This window comes from Musca autumnalis, unplaced genomic scaffold, assembly GCF_047663935.1.
Source record: "Musca autumnalis isolate F117 unplaced genomic scaffold, ASM4766393v1 scaffold_5, whole genome shotgun sequence".
NCBI classification, from domain to species: Eukaryota; Metazoa; Arthropoda; class Insecta; order Diptera; family Muscidae; genus Musca; species Musca autumnalis.
Genome location: NW_027412088.1, coordinates 69,953,606 through 69,979,514, shown reverse-complemented (window position 1 = coordinate 69,979,514; position 25,909 = coordinate 69,953,606). Strand labels below are relative to the sequence as shown.

The window sequence follows — 25,909 nt, the reverse complement described above, 5'->3', positions numbered from 1 at the left end:
TGTTTATGAATTTCAAATTGGTTGCTTGGTTCACATTTACGAAACCCACTCGATTTCAACTGTCAATTCCTTTGCGTATATGTCAAATGAAAATTCACCTGAAATCCTTTGGATTCCATTTGAGGTTTAAGCAATGGAATTGACAGTTTAAATCAAGTAGATTTCGTAAATGTAAACCTACTATTGGTGTAGTTATTAATTGTAGTCTAGTAGCAACAATTTTCTCGAATTTTTACGTTATTCGATAGGAATTCCACTCAGTTTGAGGTTTTCTTGGTTTTTCTAAAACAATTCTTCCCGCCACTCTATACTGTCTGTCTCAGTCTGAAACAGACGTTATGCCATGTTCATACCGGCGTTTGGATTACGTTGTTCACTCTCACAATTACGTACACGAACTAACCCGTTCAATACTACGATACATAATTCATAGTAACAAAGTTAATTTTTTAATTAATTTCTCGTTAGAGACGAGCTTACTGACCAAGATGCTTTTTGAAAAAGGAAAGCCGACGATACGAACCCACACAATCACCACTGTGTGACATGCATGTTTCGCCTTTGGTTTAGGAAGGCTCCTCAGACACATCGACTGTGGGGCGGCTTCGCTATCCTCTAACTTATTTCCTCTTTCAAATGCAAGTTGTTTTTTTACAAAGTTGAATTTTTTGTTCAAATCTTTGTATGGCTTTCATGACAAACGCTTAGCGTAGCCATTGAAAGTTATGAGTTTGGTTCTGAACACTAACACGCCGTGACAACACTTTTTTCCATGTGTTTTTCAAGGACGTGGGTTCGAACCCCAGCCTGGCTCAAGCTGATTTTTATTTTTATTTGAAAATTTTTGCCTATTAGGCGAAGGTCATTTTTTATTAATTTTTTTAATTAATTTCTCGTTAGAGACGAGCTTACTGACCAAGATGCTTTTTGAAAAAGTTAATTTTTAATTATTTTTCGTTAACTGTTTTAAATGAATATTTAAGACAAAAACCACGTAATATGATTTGAAATCAACAGGAAAAAGAATAATCTTTCCTTCAAATATGTATTGTGTATGAAACTGAACAATTTTAATTCATGTTTTCCATTTTTTGCAATTGATGGTATATTTCAATTCATTTTTTATTTCTCTATTTTCAAAACCAACAGAAGAGAGACATGTCAACATTACTTTTTGGTATAGAGACTTTTGTCTATTTGTTACTTTTTTGTTTCCAAGTTTTTAGGCAATTATGAACACATGGACCACAAACGTGCCATGAAGGAAATGGGGAACACTTTGAACTTCCTATTCAATGCAATTTAACCATTTGGTATCTCACTTTTCATTCATCTTTTGCATATTTTCTAAAAAATTTCTTATTTTGAATATATTTTTTATTTTCTATTTTGGGCTGTCACATTTATTTTTTTCGATAAATTCTCTCATTTTTTCGATAAATACTCGCATTTGTTAGAGATGGGACTAATTCGTAGAGTAATTTGAATTGAACAACGTACAAAAATTGTTGTTCGTTCTCAAAATTTTGTATGGGGAATGAAGTAATTAAATCGTAATTTGGGTTCGAACAACGAATAGAGAACGAATCACCGTTAGTATGAACAAGGCATAAGTAATAACAGTATTCCGGGACAACCACCAAATAAAATTAAAGAAATACAACAAAATAACAAGAAACACCAAACGGAAAACCTGGAAACTATTTCGTGAACAGGTAGAAAGCGTGAACATCGGTGCCGTGACATAACTCCCAAAACGATTTTGGCTATGTGTAAGTGATGCCATGTTTGTTCGTGAAGTTTTCATGTGGTTGTTGTAACGCCGAGCCTTTAAGCCAATCTGTTTAGTTATAAGACTGATTTTCAATAAATTTGGCCATAGGCAAAAACAAATCGTTCAAAACAAATCAATATGATTTGTGAACGATGACAAATGTTTGGGGTTTTGACCAGTAAAATCTAATACAAAAGACCGCGGTACATACGGTCCGTCGTGTGACGCGTTGCGCGTTGAAAACATGTGGTTGTTGTAACGCGACGCTCAACGCGCCGTATGTGCAGAGGCCTTAAATCCCCGTCCCACCTCTGTAGTAATACATAGTTACGTAGCTTCTTTTTATTTTAAAAATATAATATTTATTAAGAACGTTATTATGGAATAATTTTTAACTTAAAACAAATAACTTATTTTACTAAATAAATAGCTCCGGTTATCACCACTGTTGATGACAAAACTACATAAAACACTTTCTTTAAAACCTGGAAATTTAAAAAAAAAATTGCATTATTTTATGTTGAAGAAAAAAACTCCAATCATATTTACCCACCTCATCTTGCCACTGGCGATTGGCTATACATTTACTGTACGGCATACTGGTAAAGGAGACACTATTATACAGTGGCACCCAAAAATTGGGAAAGAAACGAAATAGTGTGGTGTCCAACAGCTTACGACATTTGAATGAAAAACGTTTAGTTAAATCACGCATTTCAACATAATTATACATGGCAAGATCACAAATGGCATGGGCATCTTTGACACGAGATTCGGTGAATTTTTCTAATGCTCTTCCAATGGTCATATTCGGTTCACGAAGTATTGAAAAGAATAGTGTACAATCTTCCATGCCAGCATTCATTCCCTGGCCATAGTATGGCACCATGGCGTGGGCAGCATCTCCCAGCAATAGGGCTTTGTCACCAAAATGGAAGGGATTGCACTGAAAGTGGAAAATAGAAACAATACACATTACATATTTTATTTATTTAAATATTTATTACAATTAAAAATTATAATAAACTTATAGCTAAACATGGTGGAATTTGAAGGTGTTACATCAAATCATGCAAAACGTCAAATTTGCTCACAATTTTGCATTACTGTGAACTGCTTGTTTACACTTTGTATGTGATTTTATTCACAATAATACATTTTGACAACTGGTATGAAGATCAGCTGCTTCTGCCTTTGTACCTGTATTATTGTGCCATGAGCTAAAAGCACTGCGACTACGGCTATCGGCTTTATTTAGATTAAAATTAGGTGTGAAATATACAAAATAATTATATATAAAAACTAGATTTTATAATGGAGATTTAAAAGACTGAGGGAATTGTATATGTTGGTGATGTTCTGATGAGATGGATTTTCAGTGTTTCCAGTGCATTGACAGGTGAAAAGCACCTTTATCAAAGGTTATGAAGGGCTCGACATTCGACAAAATATTACACATTTTTAATTAATACATATGTATGCATGTAATTGAATTAAATTTACCTTAATTGATAGTAAAAATTGTGGTTTAGATTTAAAGAAATCCTTTATAAGCAACTCCTCTCCAATCAACGGCACGGCATCACAATAATATTTTTGGAAAAATTCCAATAGTTCTTTGGGTGTCTTAATACCGGCAAATACTTTAAAAGGCATTGATAGGGTAACGGTAAAAGATTTATCCTGATTTGGTAACGCAATCATCATAAATTCATTTCTTGGCCAAATGTGTAAATAATTTGGTGGCATTTGGAATTCATCATTCTTTGCCGGTATACACAATTCCAAATAGCCATGTTCTATGTATTCCTGGGAGAAGTTAAAACCCGATGACTTGGACATTTGTTGACGTACAGCACTGTAGGCACCGTCACAGCCCACGATAAGATCAGCTGTATCTTGTTCTTGCCGCTCCCCATAATCGCTACAAACAAAGATAACAGAAATGATTATTTTGTGTTCTTACACTTCACTGTCAATGATGAGATGATAAGCACTTACCATTGAAATTCCATAGAACCATCTTGAAGATTTGCACTTTTCAATTTGTGCAAAAAATGATAATGTATGTTGGGAAATTTTTCGCCAGCTGCAAATAAGAAAACAATTTCAATACTTTCCCTTTTGTGATTTTCCACTTCAGCAGATAATACCCACCATTTAATAGAATTTCGTTCAAATGTTTACGTCCCACCGAATATAGACATTGATTTGTACATGGATCATATAAAACCACCGATGTCTGTCCCTTAATATCATGTAACATTCGACCTCGCATTGGAATCGCCGTAGATAAAACCTCTTCCTCAAGGCCAACTTCGGCCAAAGCTTTACGTCCACGCTGGGACAATGCCAAGTTTATACTACGCCCCTGTACCAGCTCTGCAGTTCGTATGTCTTCACGATACTCATAGAGATGAACGTTGTGGCCATTGCGGGCAAAATTCAATGCGGCCAATGAACCAACCTACAAGCGAGATAGGAAATCGATACATATTGAATTACATGTGTTATTTCAAGATTTCGAGAATAATGTTTAGTAAACAAATAACAATAAACGTCATTGTTGTTGTTTTCGTGGTCATTTGCAGCACATTATCTTGTAACATTGCTATATGAAATAAATTGTTAAGTTCAAGAAACGCCTCTGGTAAATGTAAAAGGTGGGTCCACCAGAAAATAAGTCTTTGAGAGTAATTTTATATATTTAATTTAATAGCATTTATAGATTACATTAAATATATGTGAGTAAAGGCCTCGGCACATACGGTCCGTTGAGTGTCGCATTACAACAACCACATGAAAACTTCAAGAACAAAATTGGCATCACTTACACTTTTTTCACGTGGTTTGTTGAATATATTTGGCTCTTAACATTTAATAAGGTTTATTGCATAATGGGATCCTTTGGCATGCTTTTACAAATTAAAGCCAGAAACACATCCAACGCCTCAATAAAGTTGGGCGCCACTTCTGTAGTGGAATTCTGTTTTTTTGAGATACTGACAAAAATTGGTAAAATTAAGATGCTTATAATTTTGGTAATTAACGAAAACTTTCGGTAACTTAACAACCAAAATAAAGTTGTCGTTAACTCCTACCGATAGCAACAGTGTTGTCAACTTTTATTGGTACTTTTCATTCATAATTTTTGCATGTTAATTTTACCGATATTTGTCGGTAACTCAAAAAAATGAGTTACAGAATTCTACTACTGATAAATGAATAAAGAAGAATTCGATCTTTGCTACCCTTGCTCTGTTATTCTTCTGTCAGAAATGAAGGTCAACTTTACTTAAACGTTGGAGGTGTTTTCGGCATAACACTATAACTCTGTTCCAGAACTAAAAAGTTTTTACAATTTTTACCACTTCTACACATTTTGCGTTCCCGTACACAAAATGTATATGAAAATCGTTTACGACTTTTACAACTTTTACGACTTTTTCGACTTTATATAGTACGGGAACAGGCCATATATTCACATTTACGAAATCCACTCGATTTCAACTGCCAATTCCTTTGCTCAAACGTCAAATGATATCCAATCGATTTCAGACAAGTTTTCATTTGACGTATAGGCAAAGGAATTGACAGTTAAAATCGAGTGGATTTCGTAAATGTAAACATAGTATAAGTCCCTGCTAGTAAGAACAAGTTTGATGATGATGCAAGAAATCACTTAAATCGAAAACACTTCCAGCGTTTGAGTAAAGTTTTATTTCCGCTAAAAGAACAAAGAAAAATTCAAATTCATACCAGAAATGACGCAAAACTCTACTCAAACGTTGGATGTGTTTTCGGCTTTATGCAAGAATGTCATGCCTCTTATTTACCGAGGCATTTAAGCAACAAGACCAACATGCTTATAAACCAAGGCCTTGCGTCTTCTATCTTGTCACTAAAAACCCCATAAAATTTCTCTCTGTCTATTGCAGATTTCGAACATAACAGTGTCAAGCACTAAAACAAACGCCGTTTTATTAGAGTTTTTTTGCCGGGTTAACCTTCTTTATGACAATTTGTTTGACGTTTGCGCTATGGAATTGACATTTGAAACCCAGGGGGTTTTTTTTAAATTCGGTTAAGTGCAAACGGGGTTAAGGCAAACAGTAGTTGGAATAAGGGGCATCCTTGTTTTACTCCGATGTTTGTAGTGAACGAATCGCTCTACATATTAACTCTGCTTCTTTGCGTGCCAGAGTCTTCCACTGGGTTTCAAATGTCAAAAAAGCTCTAGTGCAAACGCCGTTTTAAGCCAAAAAAACATCCAACGTCAATACAGCAACGAGGGGGGTCACAATCGGACTTGTTCGTCGCGTAGTGAACCCTCAATCACATGTAGCCTATTGTTGGTGATTATGGCTAATATTTTAAAAATCCAGTTAAGAATGATGATTCCACTCCCAAATGTTTAGTAGTCTTTCTGCAAGGCACAGTGTTGCCGCTTTCATACAAAAATGGACAAAAATACAAACGAGTTGACCTAGGTTGATGAATTTTTTTCACAAGTACTTATAAGGGCATAGGAAAAGCAAAAATTTCAACTTTGGTCCATATCGGTTCAGATTTGTGTACAGCTTCCATATATATCTTTCCCCGATTTTGCTATAAATGGCTCAATTTTTGATGAATAGCCTTCAAATTTAACATGGGATGTTTTCTCAGGCCTCTGTTCAGTTTAAACGATTTTGACGAAAATCTGTTCAGATTTTGATAAACAGCCTTCAAATTTAACATGGGATGTTTTCTTAGGCCTTTATTCGCCGATTTTGACAAAACTGTGTGGATTTGGATATAGCCTTTCTTTCAACTCTGTTGCCAGGCGCCATTTGACATATTCTGGAAAGGCTGACAGTCTTTATGGGTCGATTAAGTATTGCAACTGGAGTCGAGTGGGGTCAAATAAGTATTACGGGTGGCAAATGTTGCCTGAAGCTGGCAAATTCAGTTGCCAAAATAAGTATTTTTAGGCAAGTGCTCATTTGTGGTTGCCACATACAATTTCATAGTAAATTAACGTGAAATTTAATTTTTACGTAAATATAGTTCGGCCCAGATCCTACGGGGGTTCCATAGTGATTCGAGCAGGCATTAGAAGACATTGCAAATTGGTTTTTTGCTGATTCGGAATATGTTGAATGAAGAATCATAAATTAACTAATGCCCGTACTGAGAACTTAATAAACTATTCACTCTATCAATATTTTTCTTGATATTAAAACAGAATTAAAGGGCCAAATACAAACGATCGGTTGAGTGTCGCGTTACAACAACCACATGAAACCTTCAAGAACAAACTTGGCATTACTTACACTTTTTTCATGTGGTTGTTGTTAGCTTTGTTCCTTTACCCTGCGTTTACAAATGCCAGTATTGGCAAGACAAAAGCAAAAATACAAACCATTTTCACAAATACATTTACAAATTTTTAAATACGTATAGAGAAAATTGTGAACGTATAGGTTAAAATGGTTTGTAACTTTGCTATTGTCTTGCCAATACTGTCCGTGTGTAAACGCCTAGTTACTTTTTTAATGATAAAAGTGAAAACTATTAAAATTGCACAAAATCGCTCTCTCATGGTCAGTTTTACCAGAAAAGTAAGTTCATATTTACATTAGGCAATTTTCCTTGCGGCAATTGTCAGTTTGATGGAGAGAGAGGTGAGGCATATGGTAACCCTTTGCCTCTCAACACCCTCCCGCACTGCAAACTGACAATTGTCGCAAGGAAAATTTCCTAATGTAAATATGGACTTAAGGAACGAAAAAATGGTAGATGTGGGGCTCAATTTTTTTTCTATGAAAATGGGAAATGAAAACTTTTATAAAGGAAAAAACTGTCAAATGAAAAAAGTTGTAAAGAAAATATTTTTCATTTCAAATTTTCATAGAACAAGAATCCAACCCCTGGTAGCAATGTCAAAAAGAAACATAAAAATGCAATGTTCTTCTTTTATTTCACAGGTTTTAATTTTGTTTTTTCAGCGTTCGCTTTCGAAAAATGAGTTATACTATTTTTACCTGTAGAAATTTGTTTGGTAGCCTGTGGTAAAAGAGAAAGGCATTTTTGCTCTCTCACTCACATAAAAATAGCTTCCAGTTTTACAATTTTTTGGGGTTAAGGAACGCTTTGCAGGTTAAAAATGGTAACCCCTGGTAAGTAAAGGAACACAACTGTTTTTGATGCGTGAAACTACACTCAACGGACCGAATGTATGTTTGTTCCGGTCCACACTAGAGCGATTAAATTAAATAATTTCATGAAATTAGGCGTTATTAGATAGAGTTTCCCACTACAGCAATTTTATAAAATCATTTTAGTATGGACCTCGATCTAAGAACGCCTAATTTCATGAAATTATTTCATTGAAATCGCTTTAGAGTGGACCGGGACATTTCATTAAAAAAATTTGATGAAATTAGGCGTTCTTAGATAGAATTTCCACTACAGCAATTTCATGTTTTTACTTCACTACGTCATGTCCCGGCCGACAATAGAGTGATTTTATTGAAAAATTTCATGAAATTAGGTATTCTTAGATCGAGTTACCATTACAGCCATTTCATGATATTTCTCAACTATGTAACTCGATCTAGGGACGCATAATTTCATGAATTTGTTTATTGAAATCACTCTAGTGTGGACCGGGACTATGGAACTCGATCTAGAAATGCATAATTTCATGCATTTTTTTCAATGACATCGATCTATTGGGTCCCGGGACCATTTCGCCCCTAATAGTTTTCACTTGTGAAATTATATTCAATCGTGGCCGACACTCGCTAAAAAACGGAGGTCGTGAAGGTCGGCCAAAATCGGCCGTCCTCGATTAGTGGAAAGAAATTGTGAATAAGTACGCGATCGCGGTGCTTCAAAGAATGATTATAATGGTCCCGGCACATACGGCCCGTTGTGCGTCGCGTCATGCGATAAAAACAACAACCACATGAAAATGTGTAAGTGATGCCAAGTTTGTTGTTTTAATGTTAATGTGGTTGTTGTAACGCGACGCTCAACGCGCCGTATGTGCAAAGCCCTTAAGATCGTCACAGACGACGAATCTAGAATTTATGTGAGCCAAATCCAACGACAATTGTTCGTGGAAGAAGCACTTCGAAGCAATTGTTGCCTGTTTCTTCTGCTAAGCTGACCATGTCACTACTATACGGCTTGAGGAACGTACGACGGTTAACTCTGAGTGGCATACTACTATTTGTTTGCCTGGAGTCTCCTAGGAAATTCGAAAAACGAACAAGTGAAGACGAATCATTGTGCACAATGACACCTCTCACACATCGATTCGAACCTGCGCCTTTTTGACCGGACAAAACATGAAATTTGAAATTGTTGGGTTATCCGCCGAACAGCCCTGACTTGGCACCCAATGACTTCATTTGAATCACGCACAACAAGAAAAAGGCGTGGCCAAAGATTTTCGTCGCCAGAAAATGCTGTTGAAGCGTTAAAAAATCAAGTTTTGGACGTGTATCAATTGGAGTGAAAAAGTGGTTCAACAATTGGTTTGAGTGTATGAAAAAGTATATAAATCATGCTTAAAACCCAACAAAACTATTTTTGGTGGTAAGTATTCGCATTTTCATTGTTATAGTACGTTTATATATAACCGAATTTAACAAACCCACTGGGTTTCAAGTGTCAATTCCTTTGCGTATACGTCAAATAAATCCTCATTAAGAAGGTTAACCCTCCCAATGGCTATAATATAAACATGGCCTTAGGCCAGAAAGGTATCGTGCAGCCCTCGTAGCTGACAGACTTCCGTTAAATATGGACGTACAATTTTCGCTGATGTCCTCGGTTCTATTTGTAGAATTATTTTTGTATACTATCTGTTCCTGGTGATGTCTTTCTTTGAAGCTCTACAATAACGTCTGAAATTTCGTCTATTGTAGAAGATTTATCATTTATCTCAACACTAGAGAAGTTTCATGGAAGAAATTTCATTAAAATATGTGTTCTTAAGTCCAGGGCCACACTACAGTAATTTCACAGGCCTGGGTACATAAGCTGTCTCGCCTGCTTGTCTTGCTTTCCTGCTTCATTTCTGACATAACAAAAATTAAAGAATAAAGAAGGCCTAGCTAATTTCGAACTAGGTTGCCCTTTTTTTCTTCTATCAGAAGCAAGCAAGGCAAGCAGGCGAGGCAGCTTATGTACCCAGCCCTTTATTCTTTAATTTGTATTATGTCAGAAATGAAGCCTTAAAGGCCTGGATACATAAGCTGTCTCGACTGCTTGCTTCCGATAAAGAATAAAAAAGAAAATCAAGGCAAAGAAGTCAGGCAACGAAGCTGCTTATGTACCCAGGCCTTTAAGGCCTATGTACATAAGCTGCCTCGCCTGCTTGCCTTGCTTTCCTGCTTCATTTCTGACATAATAAATATAAAAGAATAAAGAAGGCCGAGCAAATTTCGAACTATGTTGCCCTTTTCTCTTTTATTCTTCTATCAGAAGCAAGCAAGTCAAACAGGCGAGGCAGCTTATGTACCCAGGCCTATAGATCGAATTCCATACAAGAGTAATTTTATGAAATTGCAGTAACGGTCATCTTGGTGTGAAGGCTCTAGTTTTCATAATTGTTGCTAATGCTTTCAAAAAGCTCATTCCATCTTTCGGCTTGCGAATCAAGATCAGTTATTATATAGCCATTTGTACCCCTGATCCATCTGTTCCTTTTGAGTGATTGATTAGATATTTGATAATTATTTGGTATATTCTGAATAAAAACTCCACATGAGTTTTGTCACTCTGACGTTTCAACTTAAAGGAGAATATGAGAAAACTCACGGGGAGTTTTCATTCAGAATAACCATCATAATGTGCGCATGATGTATTCGTCTGCTGCATGATCGGCATTTTGCCACTTCCTCTAGATATTTCATTTTGTTTTACGGGCCTGTATTTTTAAGCGATTTCTTTCATGAATCAAATTGCAGGTATTATAGGATATCCAAACACTTATTACCGGTTTCTCTAAGACGATTCGAATTCAAATCCCTTCGAATTACTACCAAACTCCCGTTTGGTAGACATTTTTATTTGATGAAAAAAGGAAATGAAATCAAAAAAAAATGAATCAAATATTTTTCAAAAAATAGAAGTTTGGTAGTAGTTCGAACGAATTTGAATTCGTATCGTCTTAGTGAAACAGGACATTAATTTAAAACAGGTGTTTTGGGAATTTACGTAATTTATTTGAGAGATTTCATATAGAATTAACAACTTATATGACGCATATAAATTGAGCTTTAACTATTAATATTTTGAAAGCCTCTAATTTTTTTGCGTTTTGAAATCTTGCCAAAAACGAGACATATTATAATAGCCCATAGATATTCTATGGTTTACATAATAATACTGTTTGCTTTCTATTCTGGTATTCCATAAGAAAACCTTATAATATTACAACAAATATTTTGAAAGTAGGCTTTTTGGTGTTGTATATAAAAAACACATAAAAAATCTTGTTTGTTTTGATATAGCGAATTAATTCACTTATTATGATAAAATTAAACATAACTCTCTAATATGCTTATTATTAATGCATTAAAATTAAATGTTTGAAAAGCATGTGAATTCAAATTAGATATCAATATGTATCGTACTACTTTAGACTGGATTTAAATTTTTTATGATCAAATAATTTAATGAAGAAAAAATCGCACGTGGATGGTTCCACTTTGTATGCAAATTGACGGACTATAATTTAACGGTATTATCCACAACGAGCTTTATGGCATGTTTATATTATAGCTTTTTGCCGGGTTAACCTTCTTTATGAGGATTCATTAGACATATGTATACGTGATGGAATTGACATTTGAAACGTAAACGTTCTATTACAGTACGTTTATATAGAAGAAAATTAATCCTTATTCCCTCCAGTTTTGGAAAAAACTTAATTTTTCACAAATATTCAATTGGATTGGCAACTTAATTAACGCCTTATTTGAAAATCCGTCTGATGTAATTGCGTTACAAGTTTCTTTTCATGTCCTTGAACGATGCCTCTGCATATGTCTATATTTACATTAGGCAGTTTTCCTTGCCGCAATTATCAATTTGAAGGAGAGAGAGGTGGGGCGTATGGTAACCCTTTGCCTCTCAGCACCCTCTCTCACCGACAAACTGACAATTGCCGCAAAGAAAATTGCCAAATGTATGTATATATCAGGCCTTCTCAATGTGCGCACCTGAGCTGTCGGTGTGTGTCAATTTTCTCACACACACAATTTAAAAAGAGAGCTTTTGTTTTTGTTTTGAATATTTTCAAAATTATTTGGATGTAGTTTTTAGTTGACCTTTGATCTTTATGTTTTTATTTCAATCTGTTGTTCGGCTCAAGGTCCTCATAATAAAACAAACATTTATTTTGTTTTATATTTGTATTTATTTCCGATATTTCGATCGCCTTCGACGATCATCATCAGGGAGATTTGTCTTTAAGTAAAAGAACAACAAAAACAACATTTACTTATATGTAAATATAAACAAAAATATTTAACAAATATGTAATAATTACATTGTTACAAGTCAATAGATGACAACTTAAACCTTCTTTCTTCACAGGTGACTTCTAACTAAAGTTTTTTTCCATATTTATGTTTTTCTATGACATTTCTATAAATTGCTGCACAGTGTTCTGTGTCTGTTTTAAAATTCATCCTTTTTTCCTTCGGTACATTAATGATGTGGAGCATTTCAAGCATATATCTCCTTTTGTAATTGCTTTCCTGTGTCAAAATCTGCACTTCCTTAAAATTAGGAGTGTGGCCTGTGGAAGTGCAGTGTGCTGTAAGTGCAGTTTTTTGATCTGGCGGTTTGTTTTTTACCTTTTGATCGGATTTGTGCGAACTAAGCCTGGTTTTTAATTTAGTTTTTGTAGTGCCAATGTATACCTTTTGGCATACATTGGACTCGTCTCCATTACATCCAATTTTGTAAACGACATTGGATTTGTCGTCATTAGCAATTCTTGATTTTGTCTTGCTGAAAAAGGCTTGGTTAGTGTTACAACTTTTTAATGCTAATTGGTATTTTTCCTTGTTGTATAAATTAGACATGTAAAATCTCTCTGAAAATCCTGGAATATATGAAGATCTCTTATATATCTTCGGTTCTGGATCATGGCCATTAGGTTTTTTGGTTTTAGTTTGTTTTATTAAATCATTAATCGTTCTGACTGGAAAGTCATTCTTTTTTAATATTTCTCTGACTTTCTTTTCATTTTTTGCGTGGAAGATGCTGTCGCTAATATTGAAAACCCTATGTATGAAGTTTTTTGCTGTATTTATTTTTATTTGCCTGGGTTGCTTAGAATGAAAATTAACGATTCTTCCCGAGGCAGTGGGCTTTTGGTACCAGTCTAGTAAGATTGAATGACCTATTCTATGAATTATTGCATCAAGATAAGAAGCTGGTTGTTTGATTCACACTCCATTGTGAATCTTAATTGGCTGTTGAACTCATTTAATACCTTTAATGTATTGTCAATTTCATTTTTCTTCACAATACAAAATATGTCGTCTACATATTTGGTTAATATTCTTGGTTTGATTTTTATGTTTTGCATTGTTGTGTCAAGTAGATCTTCCATGACAATATCTGCAATTATAGGGGAGATAGGGGAGCCCATAGGCATCCCTTTTTGCTGTTCATATATTTTGTCATTATACACAAAATATCTGGAATCTTTAATGCATATTTTCAAAATTTCAATAAATAAATCCATTGGGATTTTTGTATGTTCTTGGATGAGTGTCCACTTGTTTTTAATCGTGGTAATAGCTAAATTTACTGGCACACTGGGAAATAATGACACTACGTCAAAGGATATTAGTAATTCATCGTCGTCAATATTCTGTTGGTTGATTCTAGCTTTGAAGTCAACAGCATCCCTAATGTTGTATTTGGAATCTTTAGTTAGGGTTTTTAAAATTGTTGCCATGTATTTGGATAACTCATATGTAGGGGAATGAATACATGAGCATATTGGACGCAATGGTGTGTCTTCCTTGTGTATTTTGGGAAGTCCATATATTCGAGGAGCAACCGACGTTTTGTTTATCAATTTATTCTTGAGAAATTCATCGATTAATTTCAGATCAAACAATCGCATAACCAACTTATTGTTCTTCTCCTGTAAACCAAAGGTTGGATCTTTCTTTAATCTTCTGTATGTACACCAATCCATGAGAATTTTATTCATTTTTAGATCATAGTCTGCTTTGGTCATAGCAACAGTTTTTCCGCCTTTATCAGCGTTTAGAATGAGTATGTCTTTATTATTTTTTTTTTATGAATTTAGTTGTTTGCCCCACTGTATCTAATATAAATTTATCTCTTTTACTCATCTTAGTATTCCGCATATGATCATTTATAAGAGTAACCAAATTAACTCTTGCATTTTCTTGTTTCTCTTTGCTCTCCAACGTCTGAATACAGTCCTCTCCCTCTGCTACAATATTGAACAAAGGAAACGTTTTATTTGTTGTGGGCAATGAAAAATGAAATTGACAATACATTAAAGGTATTAAATGAGTTCAACAGCCAATTAAGATTCACAATGGAGTGTGAATCAAACAACCAGCTTCCTTATCTTGATGCAATAATTCATAGAATATGTCATTCAATCTTACTAGACTGGTACCAAAAGCCCACTGCCTCGGGAAGAATCGTTAATTTTCATTCTAAGCAACCCAGGCAAATAAAAATAAATACAGCAAAAAACTTCATACATAGGGTTTTCAATATTAGCGACAGCATCTTCCACGCAAAAAATGAAAAGAAAGTCAGAGAAATATTAAAAAAGAATGACTTTCCAGTCAGAACGATTAATGATTTAATAAAACAAACTAAAACCAAAAAACCTAATGGCCATGATCCAGAACCGAAGATATATAAGAGATCTTCATATATTCCAGGATTTTCAGAGAGATTTTACATGTCTAATTTATACAACAAGGAAAAATACCAATTAGCATTAAAAAGTTGTAACACTAACCAAGCCTTTTTCAGCAAGACAAAATCAAGAATTGCTAATGACGACAAATCCAATGTCGTTTACAAAATTGGATGTAATGGAGACGAGTCCAATGTATGCCAAAAGGTATACATTGGCACTACAAAAACTAAATTAAAAACCAGGCTTAGTTCGCACAAATCCGATCAAAAGGTAAAAAACAAACCGCCAGATCAAAAAACTGCACTTACAGCACACTGCACTTCCACAGGCCACACTCCTAATTTTAAGTAAGTGCAGATTTTGACACAGGAAAGCAATTACAAAAGGAGATATATGCTTGAAATGCTCCACATCATTAATGTACCGAAGGAAAAAAGGATGAATTTTAAAACAGACACAGAACACTGTGCAGCAATTTATAGAAATGTCATAGAAAAACATAAATATGGCAAAAAACTTTAGTTAGAAGTCACCTGTGAAGAAAGAAGGTTTAAGTTGTCATCTATTGACTTGTAACAATGTAATTATTACATATTTGTTAAATATTTTTGTTTATATTTACATATAAGTAAATGTTGTTTTTGTTGTTCTTTTACTTAAAGACAAATCTCCCTGATGATGATCGTCGAAGGCGATCGAAATATCGGAAATAAATACAAATATAAAACAAAATAAATGTTTGTTTTATTATGAGGACCTTGAGCCGAACAACAGATTGAAATAAAAACATAAAGATCAAAGGTCAACTAAAAACTACATCCAAATAATTAACACACGGAAGGCACGCCGAGTATACCCAGACAACATGCAGCTTTACAGAAATATAAAACAAAAATATAACAAGGAAACCCAAAGCAATATTAAGCTTTACACTAGAAGTAACAGGCAAGCAGAACGCCTAAAATCGACAACCACTTTTCTCATGAAATGTAGGGATGCAGGTATTACGCCAAACTTTATTTCTAACACAACGAAAAATACATGTAAAATCTTCAAAACTAACAATTTCATACCAACAACTATTAGGAAAACATTAGACACATACTTACACAATTTTCATACAAAAATTCTCAAACTTCTAATACAATGCAAAAACAAGCAATTACAAGAGAAAACAAAAATACTAAGCAATGCTAAAACTCGACTCACCGAACTATTAGAAGAAGAAGATTTAGCAGCATTCATGGAGAGTGAGAGTATCATTCTTAAAAGAGAGATTGAGAAACATAAAGCAACCCACAGAAATAAACTACACGTTTTAAAACAACAACAGCATTTTGAACTCAACATTCACCAAAACAAAGATTGGTTTGTTAACATAACAGACACAGACATACCGACCAATGTGCAATGGTTACTATCTCTCGGGCCAAAGTTTTCATTGCCCACAACAAATAAAACGTTTCCTTTGTTCAATATTGTAGCAGAGGGAGAGGACTGTATTCAGACGTTGGAGAGCAAAGAGAAACAAGAAAATGCAAGAGTTAATTTGGTTACTCTTATAAATGATCATATGCGGAATACTAAGATGAGTAAAAGAGATAAATTTATATTAGATACAGTGGGGCAAACAACTAAATTCATAAAAAAAATAATAAAGACATACTCATTCTAAACGCTGATAAAGGCGGAAAAACTGTTGCTATGACCAAAGCAGACTATGATCTAAAAATGAATAAAATTCTCATGGATTGGTGTACATACAGAAGATTAAAGAAAGATCCAACCTTTGGTTTACAGGAGAAGAACAATAAGTTGGTTATGCGATTGTTTGATCTGAAATTAATCGATGAATTTCTCAAGAATAAATTGATAAACAAAACGTCGGTTGCTCCTCGAATATATGGACTTCCCAAAATACACAAGGAAGACACACCATTGCGTCCAATATGCTCATGTATTCATTCCCCTACATATGAGTTATCCAAATACATGGCAACAATTTTAAAAACCCTAACTAAAGATTCCAAATACAACATTAGGGATGCTGTTGACTTCAAAGCTAGAATCAACCAACAGAATATTGACGACGATGAATTACTAATATCCTTTGACGTAGTGTCATTATTTCCCAGTGTGCCAGTAAATTTAGCTATTACCACGATTAAAAACAAGTGGACACTCATCCAAGAACATACAAAAATCCCAATGGATTTATTTATTGAAATTTTGAAAATATGCATTAAAGATTCCAGATATTTTGTGTATAATGACAAAATATATGAACAGCAAAAAGGGATGCCTATGGGCTCCCCTATAATTGCAGATATTGTCATGGAAGATCTACTTGACACAACAATGCAAAACATAAAAATCAAACCAAGAATATTAACCAAATATGTAGACGACATATTTTGTATTGTGAAGAAAAATGAAATTGACAATACATTAAAGGTATTAAATGAGTTCAACAGCCAATTAAGATTCACAATGGAGTGTGAATCAAACAACCAGCTTCCTTATCTTGATGCAATAATTCATAGAATAGGTCATTCAATCTTACTAGACTGGTACCAAAAGCCCACTGCCTCGGGAAGAATAGTTAATTTTCATTCTAAGCAACGCAGGCAAATAAAAATAAATACAGCAAAAAACTTCATACATAGGGTTTTCAATATTAGCGACAGCATCTTCCACGCAAAAAATGAAAAGAAAGTCAGAGAAATATTAAAAAAGAATGACTTTCCAGTCAGAACGATTAATGATTTAATAAAACAAACTAAAACCAAAAAACCTAATGGCCATGATCCAGAACCGAAGATATATAAGAGATCTTCATATATTCCAGGATTTTCAGAGAGATTTTACATGTCTAATTTATACAACAAGGAAAAATACCAATTAGCATTAAAAAGTTGTAACACTAACCAAGCCTTTTTCAGCAAGACAAAATCAAGAATTGCTAATGACGACAAATCCAATGTCGTTTACAAAATTGGATGTAATGGAGACGAGTCCAATGTATGCCAAAAGGTATACATTGGCACTACAAAAACTAAATTAAAAACCAGGCTTAGTTCGCACAAATCCGATCAAAAGGTAAAAAACAAACCGCCAGATCAAAAAACTGCACTTACAGCACACTGCACTTCCACAGGCCACACTCCTAATTTTAAGGAAGTGCAGATTTTGACACAGGAAAGCAATTACAAAAGGAGATATATGCTTGAAATGCTCCACATCATTAATGTACCGAAGGAAAAAAGAATGAATTTTAAAACAGACACAGAACACTGTGCAGCAATTTATAGAAATGTCATAGAAAAACATAAATATGGCAAAAAACTTTAGTTAGAAGTCACCTGTGAAGAAAGAAGGTTTAAGTTGTCATCTATTGACTTGTAACAATGTAATTATTACATATTTGTTAAATATTTTTGTTTATATTTACATATAAGTAAATGTTGTTTTTGTTGTTCTTTTACTTAAAGACAAATCTCCCTGATGATGATCGTCGAAGGCGATCGAAATATCGGAAATAAATACAAATATAAAACAAAATAAATGTTTGTTTTATTATGAGGACCTTGAGCCGAACAACAGATTGAAATAAAAACATTTTCAAAATTAAAAATCAGTCTCTATTGAACATTCAATGAGGAAGGTTCTGTTTTCGAATTTGTCTATGAATTTATATGCGTACACTGAAAAAATGAATGAAGATACTGAATACGAATTTTTATTTGCCTAAAATTTTTACGGCAAATTAGAGTGTTTGGTTTGTCACGAACTTGATTTGCAACAAATTATAACATCAACAGTCACATTTGGTCAAAATAAAATAATTATTCTACTCTATATTTTGAAATATAAAATAAAAAAAAAACTGTTACGATATTTCTCACAGTATACAGAGAGACAAAGGAAAATTGAAATTTGTGTATTTCAAAACCAACACAATTACAAAATGTGTTTGTATGTGTCTGAGCAGGCCTGGTATATATGGACTATCTCCTTACTCACATTTTTCACACCAAATTTTGTTTCGAGTTCACAATTAAATTTTTTAAATCTTAACATTCAATATTATTATATTTTCATTTAAATAAAAAAACGTTCAACTTACTAAACCTCCTCCAATTATGACCACTTTAAGTGGTGGTATACTTAAATTTGTACCATTTACATTGACCGAAACAATTTTTTGTGACATATTGTCCTTACTTTCACACTTATTGACACAAAATGTTTTTCGCTCTGAATTAATTAAATTCTCTGGCAACAAAACTAATTTAAAATTTTAATCTTTACTGAACGATAGCCGAGATCGTTATGATTGTATATTGGGACAAAGTGAATAATATAGGAAAGTTGTTGCTATTCCAATAGTAAATACAGTAAAAGAAACTAGTTTAGATATTCCACTTGATTTGACGATTTTGTATGTATTCGTAATAGTCGTCGTGGTGGGATAATAAACGCAACAACTCTTTTGAGAAATTCTAATAAAATAAAAGCTCTGTTCCTTTACGTGCAAGAATCTTCAAGTTTTACCACTTTTTACTCGAAAAACGTTACAACTTTTGCCGGTTTTACCATTTTCAAAAGTAAAGGAACTGACCAAAAATTGTACGTACAACATGAGACCTACAAATGTTTATAGATTTTCAGTTGATTGGTTCTGGAAATGGAGTATTTACCCCAAACTTCTTTTGTCACACACGAAGGGATTCTGTAACTCATTTTTTGGCTATGGGCAAAATATCGGCAAAATTAAAATGCTTAGTCCTGGCCCACACTAGAGTAAATTTCATTAATAAATTTCTTGAAATTAGGCGTTCCTACATCGAATCATTAAAAAAATTCTTGAAATTAGGCGTTCCTACATTGAATTCCCCACTACAGCAATTTCATGATTTTACTCTATGTCATGGTCCACACTAGCGTGAATTACATTAAAAAAATTCATGAAATAAAATAATCATGAAATTGCTTTAGTTGGGAATTCGATCTAAGAACACCTAATTTCATGACATTTTTTAATGAAATTCACTCTAGTGTGGATCGGAACTATGGAACTCGATCTAGAAACGCATAATTTCATGCATTTTTTTCAATGAAATTACTCTAGTGTGGACCGGGACTTATAATTTGGATAATTAACGAAATTTGTCGCTAAAATTACGTTTACATATAAGCGGATTTACTTAATCCAGTGGATTACAACTCTCAAATCTATTTTGTATACGTCAAATCAATCTTCATATAGAAGGTAAAGGCTATGTTTATATTATAGCTTTTTGCCGGGTTAAAACGCTAACAGGCTATACAATTTTAACATGTTTAAGTGAATTATTTCGATTTACTTGACATATAATGTATGAAAATGACAACTTAAACCGACTGGATTTGCTAAATCCACCATAATCTAAACGTATTATAACCTTCTTTATGAGGATTTATACGTCAAGTATACACAATGGAATTGACCTTTGAAACCCAGTGGGTTTGTTAAGTCCGATTATATGTAATCGTACTGTTACCCTGATGGTACCACAAATGGTATGTTCCAGAACCTGCAAGAAGCTACTATTTTTACTACGATAAAAATAGTAAAAATTAGTAGATTCTTGCAGTTCTGCAACAGACCAAAAATAAGGCTTAAACAGCGTTTGCATTAGAGCCTTTTGCGGATTTAACCTTCCTTATGAGGATTTATTTGACGTTTGCGCTTTGGAATTGTAATTTGAGACCCAGTGGTTTTATTAAATCCGTTTAAGTGCAAACGGGGTATTAAAACGCAGTTAATATTTGAGTAAAGTTTTGCGTCATTACTCATACATTGGAAATGTTTAGAGCTTAAGGGAAGCTCTTCTTTGCAAAGACAGTATATCTAGCGATCAGCCTGAGTTGTTTTTGCATTTGCTTTTGTCCCTCACGTACACTGTACCTGAACAAAAACAAACCATAAACATCATATGATTGTTGTTTACACTCATACACACATGTTTTCGTGTTGATAGTATTTTGTTGTATTTTGTTTCATTAACTTGTCGCTATTGCTCTGTTCCAGAACCTGCAAGAATCTACTACTTTTTACTACGATAACATTTTTTCCTTTATGTTATCGCAAAAAATAGTAAAAATTAATAGATTCTTGCAGTACTGGAACAGGCCATATGTTCTACCGGTAGCAACAGTTGGTCTGTTCCTTTACTTTTAAAAATGGTAACAGTGGCAAAAAAATGATAAAAGTTGTGCGATTCTCTAAAGCATAGTACACACTGACCAACAAAACTGACAGTCATCGAGGTCTATTTCGTTAATATTAAACTCTAGCTGAATAATTACTCTCGTAATCCCTAAATAATAATTTTTGTGTTATATTTCAAACATTTTTGGCTAAACAAAAGCATTTATTTGCAAGAAAACTGTCGTAAAAATACGTTGACTGTCAGTTTTGAATGATGGTGTGTACTCCCCTTAACTCATTTTTTGAGTTACCGACAAAATCGATATAATTGATAAAAATAAATTACAGCTTGAAATTAGTCATCGAAAATTAAATGAGTTTAAGAAAAAAGAGTTAACGCTTAAGGACAAAACTCAATGGATTTTGCTTGCTTTCGTCGCTTTATTTCTGGTTAAAAGAAAAAAAAAAAAGAACTATAACTCTGCGTGTTGCGTGTGCGCTCAAAAATACAAAAACAAAATACAGTATGGGCTCGATAATTCGGACACTCGTTAATCAGAACAACGCGGTAATCCGGACACTAGAATTTTTTACATTGTAGACTCTGTAATCCGGACACCACATATTTTTCTTATCTCGATAATCCGGACACCAATATTTTTTTCTATCTTGAGCATTATATTCTTATTTATTTCATTTACGTTTTCGTTATTAGCAATAGCAAAATTAGTTTTTTCAAAGTTTTCGGTCCAAAACTCGACTTTCTAGATAGCCACTGTTAACTCAGTTATACATTCAATATGTGATTAACTGTCTGAATCTGTCAAATGATTTTCCCATCGTTCTACCATTCACCACTGGCTACGATAAGCAACAGTATATAAAATCTAGTGTTGGGTAGCATAGTTCCCTGAAAATTGGATGTTGCATGTTCCTTTCCTGTAAAGGAATTAGTTTATTAACCCCCAGATCAGTGAGAAAGTCCCTTGGGAGCATGTAATGTATTTCAAGGATATTTTACCTAGAAATGTTTAAATCATTTAAAGCGTAGGGATTAATAGCTTAGTCTTTATTGGAATTGATAGCTAAACGAGAAAACGAGTAAAGACCTAATATAGGAATTTCAATAAATTTAAAAAAGTCGTATTGTCCCTTTTATTTTCTTTCTTTGACATTCAAAATCACCGGTAACTAAGTATTGTTATATTGCATAATTATATGTAACCAATATATTTAAATTCAATTTTGTCTTATTCGTAAGCTATAACATTTTTGCTCCGTTCCAGAACCTGCAAGAAGCTACTATTTTTTACTACGATAACAATTTTTCCTTTATGTTATCGGAAAAATAGTAAAAAATTAGTAGATTCTTGCAGTACTGGAACAGACCATTTGTAAATCATTATCTCTTTTTGGCTTCGTCGGCGAGATGGAGTCATTTGTCGATGTTAATAGATATGGCTAAGTATTAGCCAGGGCAGCTGCACCCGGTCTTAAAGTGGTCGCAACCCGTGATATTTTCTTAATATGAATTCGTTTACTTTATATGTCAGGTTATAACCAAGAAAAAGTCCGTTATTAATGATTTAAACGTACAAAATTATAGCTCTGTTCCAGAAATAAAAAGTTTTTACAATTTTTACCACTTTTACACATTTTGCGTTCCCGTACGCAAAATTTATATGAAAATCGTTTACGACTTTTACAACTTTTACATCTTTTACCACTTTATAAAGTACGGGAACAGACCATATACAGTGTTGTGCATATCAAAAGCAACAAATCGAGGATTTTGCATTAATTCAATTTTTGGATCAGTTAAAATTATTAAAACTGTAATATTTTGTGCCCAGTTGTTTTTTTATTATGTACTGAGAGCTTTCAACAAGTTGTTTCTGTACTTTGTAGTTGGATGGGATAACAACAACAACAATATTGACTGATCCTCGAGAACGGGGATTGCAAAACAAAAGCAACAATAGAATATTATTAAAAATGGTAGTGTCATCGGTGTAAATTAACTGTACTTTTGACTTAAATTTATCTTCTGGGGCATGGTAGTGTCATTTTAGAAAGAATTTGCATTTGTTATCCTAACAGGGTTGCCACTTTCTACCACTTTTCCCTGGGTCTGGGGAAAATATCATAATACCCTCAAATCAAAATTTTTCCCTCATATAAAAATTTAAATTTTAAAATATTCATTCGGAAATTGGATTAATATCAACCGCTCTTTTGTTTGCCGTATAATAAAAAAGTTAAACAACCGAATAGTGGTAAACACAATACATCCTGGTGTAAACCCCTTGGGGCCATCGGCACATTGTGGCTAGAAACGTTTAGGAAACTTTAAAAATAACGCGAATAGGAACCCCCAAGTATTAGTTGGGGCTCTTATTTCCGATAAATGGCTCAGAGTAGTTCGCAGTAGAAGTTTTGAAAACAATTTGAAAAGTTTCCGGATTATCGAGACTATACTGTACATGTATTTCAATTTGAAATACATGTATTTTGCTTTTATATTTTTGAACGCACACTCAACACGCAGAGTTATAGGTTTGGTAAAATTAGCTCTGTTCCTTTACGTGCAAGGATCTTCTTTTTACCACTTTTTACTCGAAATGTGTTGCATTACTTGATGTAAGCTGCAATTGGAACGAGAGAAGCTCACCACTTTTACTACTTTTGCCACTTTCACCATTTTTCAAAGTAAAAAAACAAACCAATTGAAAATTGAATACATATTTTCGACTCTCACTGTATACAGCTCTTTTACATTACATGCAAGATCGTTCGATCTTTTTGCCACATTTTACTCAAAAAGCGTTTTCTTACTCCAAAAGAAGTACAATTGACCTGAGAGCAGTTCGCTATTTCTTACTACGTTTGCCACATTTACCATTTAAGAATTAAAGATGAAAACAATTTATGTATTGTATGTAGAAGAAATACACTTCATCTCCATACGTATTTTTTAACCCAAAATCAAAATTTGTTTTGAAATCACAATTGCACTAATTTCAATTCACAGCCATTGGCTTTGTTTTTCACAGTTCAGAATTAAAATTTTTTTATTTAAATAGAAAAACTTTTCAACTTACTAATCCTCCTCCAATTATAGCCACTTTAAGTGGTTGTATACTTAAATTTGTACCATTTATATTGGCCGACATAATTGTTTCAGACATATTGTCCTTAATTTTACACTTATTGTCACAAAATGTTAAATAAACTTAAATAAACTTTTTTTAGATTATGTTACGTTGCGGTTATTATGTTTATTCCAGTTACGTCGGACGGATTTTAAATCTTTACTGAACGATAGCCGAGATCGTTATGATTGCATATTGTGGGACAAAGTGAATAATATACATACATACGAATGTTGTTGTTATATTTAACGTAAATACAGTCAAGCAAAATAGTCTACACACATCACTTGTTTTTCGAATAAAGCTGAAAACACATCCAACGTTTGGGTAAAGTTTTGTGTCGTTTTGGCGTTTTTACACTGTTGGGCATGATGCCGAAAAATTCAAATTCATTTGAAATATATGCCGGCAAACAGATCAAGGCTGGTTTTTTCTCCACGCCCAACACAAAACTTTACTCAAACTTTGGATGTGTTTTCAGATTAAAGCCGTTGGGTTTTGAAACAAAAAACAACTACAGGGCGACATCGACAAAAAGGCCAGCATTGATATTGTTACGAATGTAACTGATAGGTTTAAGTTAGTTTAGTTTAATTTCCGTTAATTTAAAAATTTGAATTGTAACGTAAAGTTTTTATTACGCAGTTACTTTATTTAAGCAACAACAACTACCATGTAGAACTCTCTTCATCATTCTAGTCGTTACATTACCTTTTGTTAATGTTCTTTTGTTTGTTTTGTTTTGCAACAATAATGTAATTATCGTTTAGTTCCTACTTCTTGTATTTCGTGTAGTTGTTTGTTGTTGTAGTTACGTCATTACTGTGCTTGTATGTATGTGAGTATGGATGTTCGCTTAGTGCGAATGTGCGTCTGTGTGTTCGCTGCACAGATTCGAGAGGTTGCCATATGTTCTAGATATTTCTAGACCAAGGAGATTTTGGGTATAAATAGAGTTACGAATGGCAACATTGAGTTGAGTTGTGTTTTAAGCGTTGAACTGAACAGGTCGGTTAAAGAATAGCTGCGTGCTAACTAGAGACTTGCTGTGTGCTTAGTAATTAAAGTCGGTTCTGAATAAGTGTAATAAAGTAAATAAAGCATTGTAGAAACGTAATCTAAAACTAACCCTGTTTTATTTGGTACAAATCGTATCAGGGAATAAAACAACGTCTACACGGAGATTAGTTAAATCTAATTCCGTAACAATATGTTTGCCGGCATATACATATTTGTAATGTGTTTCAAATTTCGGCTCCGACACCTAACAGTGTAAAGGCGTGCGTACATAAGCTGCCTTGCCTGCTTACCTTGCTTACTTCTGATAAAAGAATAAAAAAGAAAAGGGCAACCCAGTTCGAAATTTCCTCGGCGTTAAAGGGGCCTGCGTACATAAGCTGCTCTGCCTGATTGCCTTGCTTTCCTTCTTCATTTTTGACATAATAAAAATAAAAGAATAAAGAAGGCCGAGGAAATTTCGAACTGGGTTGCCCTTTTCTTTTTTACTCTTTTATCAGAAGTAAGCAAGGTAAGCAGGCAAGGCAGCTTATGTACGCAGGCCTTAAAAACGGTCAAAACGACGCAAAACATTACTGAAACGTTGATTCTGTTTTCGTTCTAAAATATGGCTTAACTTCGAATTCTTTTACCACAAATAACGCCAAACTTTTCTTAAAAGTTAAAAGACGCCTTAACTTCAGTTCTTTTACCAGAAGTAACGTCAAACTATAACGTTTCAATAAAGTTGGACGTCATTTCTTATAAAAGAAAAAAATCGATCTATGTTGCCCTTGCTGTTTTATCAGAAATGACGCCTAATGCTTGGTTTACATTTACGAAATCCACTCGATTTCAACTGC

At 33.8% G+C, this 25,909-nt stretch overlaps 1 protein-coding gene across 2 annotated transcripts; it reads right to left on the bottom strand.

Annotated features, from left to right (window-relative positions):
- Positions 1-2,113: 2,113 nt before the first annotated feature.
- On the bottom strand, positions 2,114-24,240 carry cn (Kynurenine 3-monooxygenase cn). 2 transcript variants are annotated; one of them, XM_073957512.1, is made up of 6 exons: positions 24,000-24,240; positions 3,932-4,241; positions 3,776-3,863; positions 3,278-3,698; positions 2,328-2,720; positions 2,114-2,259 (listed from the first exon to the last, which is right to left on the bottom strand). In XM_073957512.1, the coding sequence occupies exons 1-6, from the start codon at positions 24,084-24,086 to the stop codon at positions 2,185-2,187; spliced, it is 1,374 nt and encodes a 457-aa protein (XP_073813613.1). In that variant the 5' UTR covers positions 24,087-24,240; the 3' UTR covers positions 2,114-2,184. The 2 variants fall into 2 exon arrangements, with proteins under 2 accessions (XP_073813613.1, XP_073813614.1); XM_073957513.1 differs by lacking the exon at positions 24,000-24,240 and adding an exon at positions 18,832-19,039.
- Between the last annotated feature and the right edge of the window lie 1,669 nt (positions 24,241-25,909).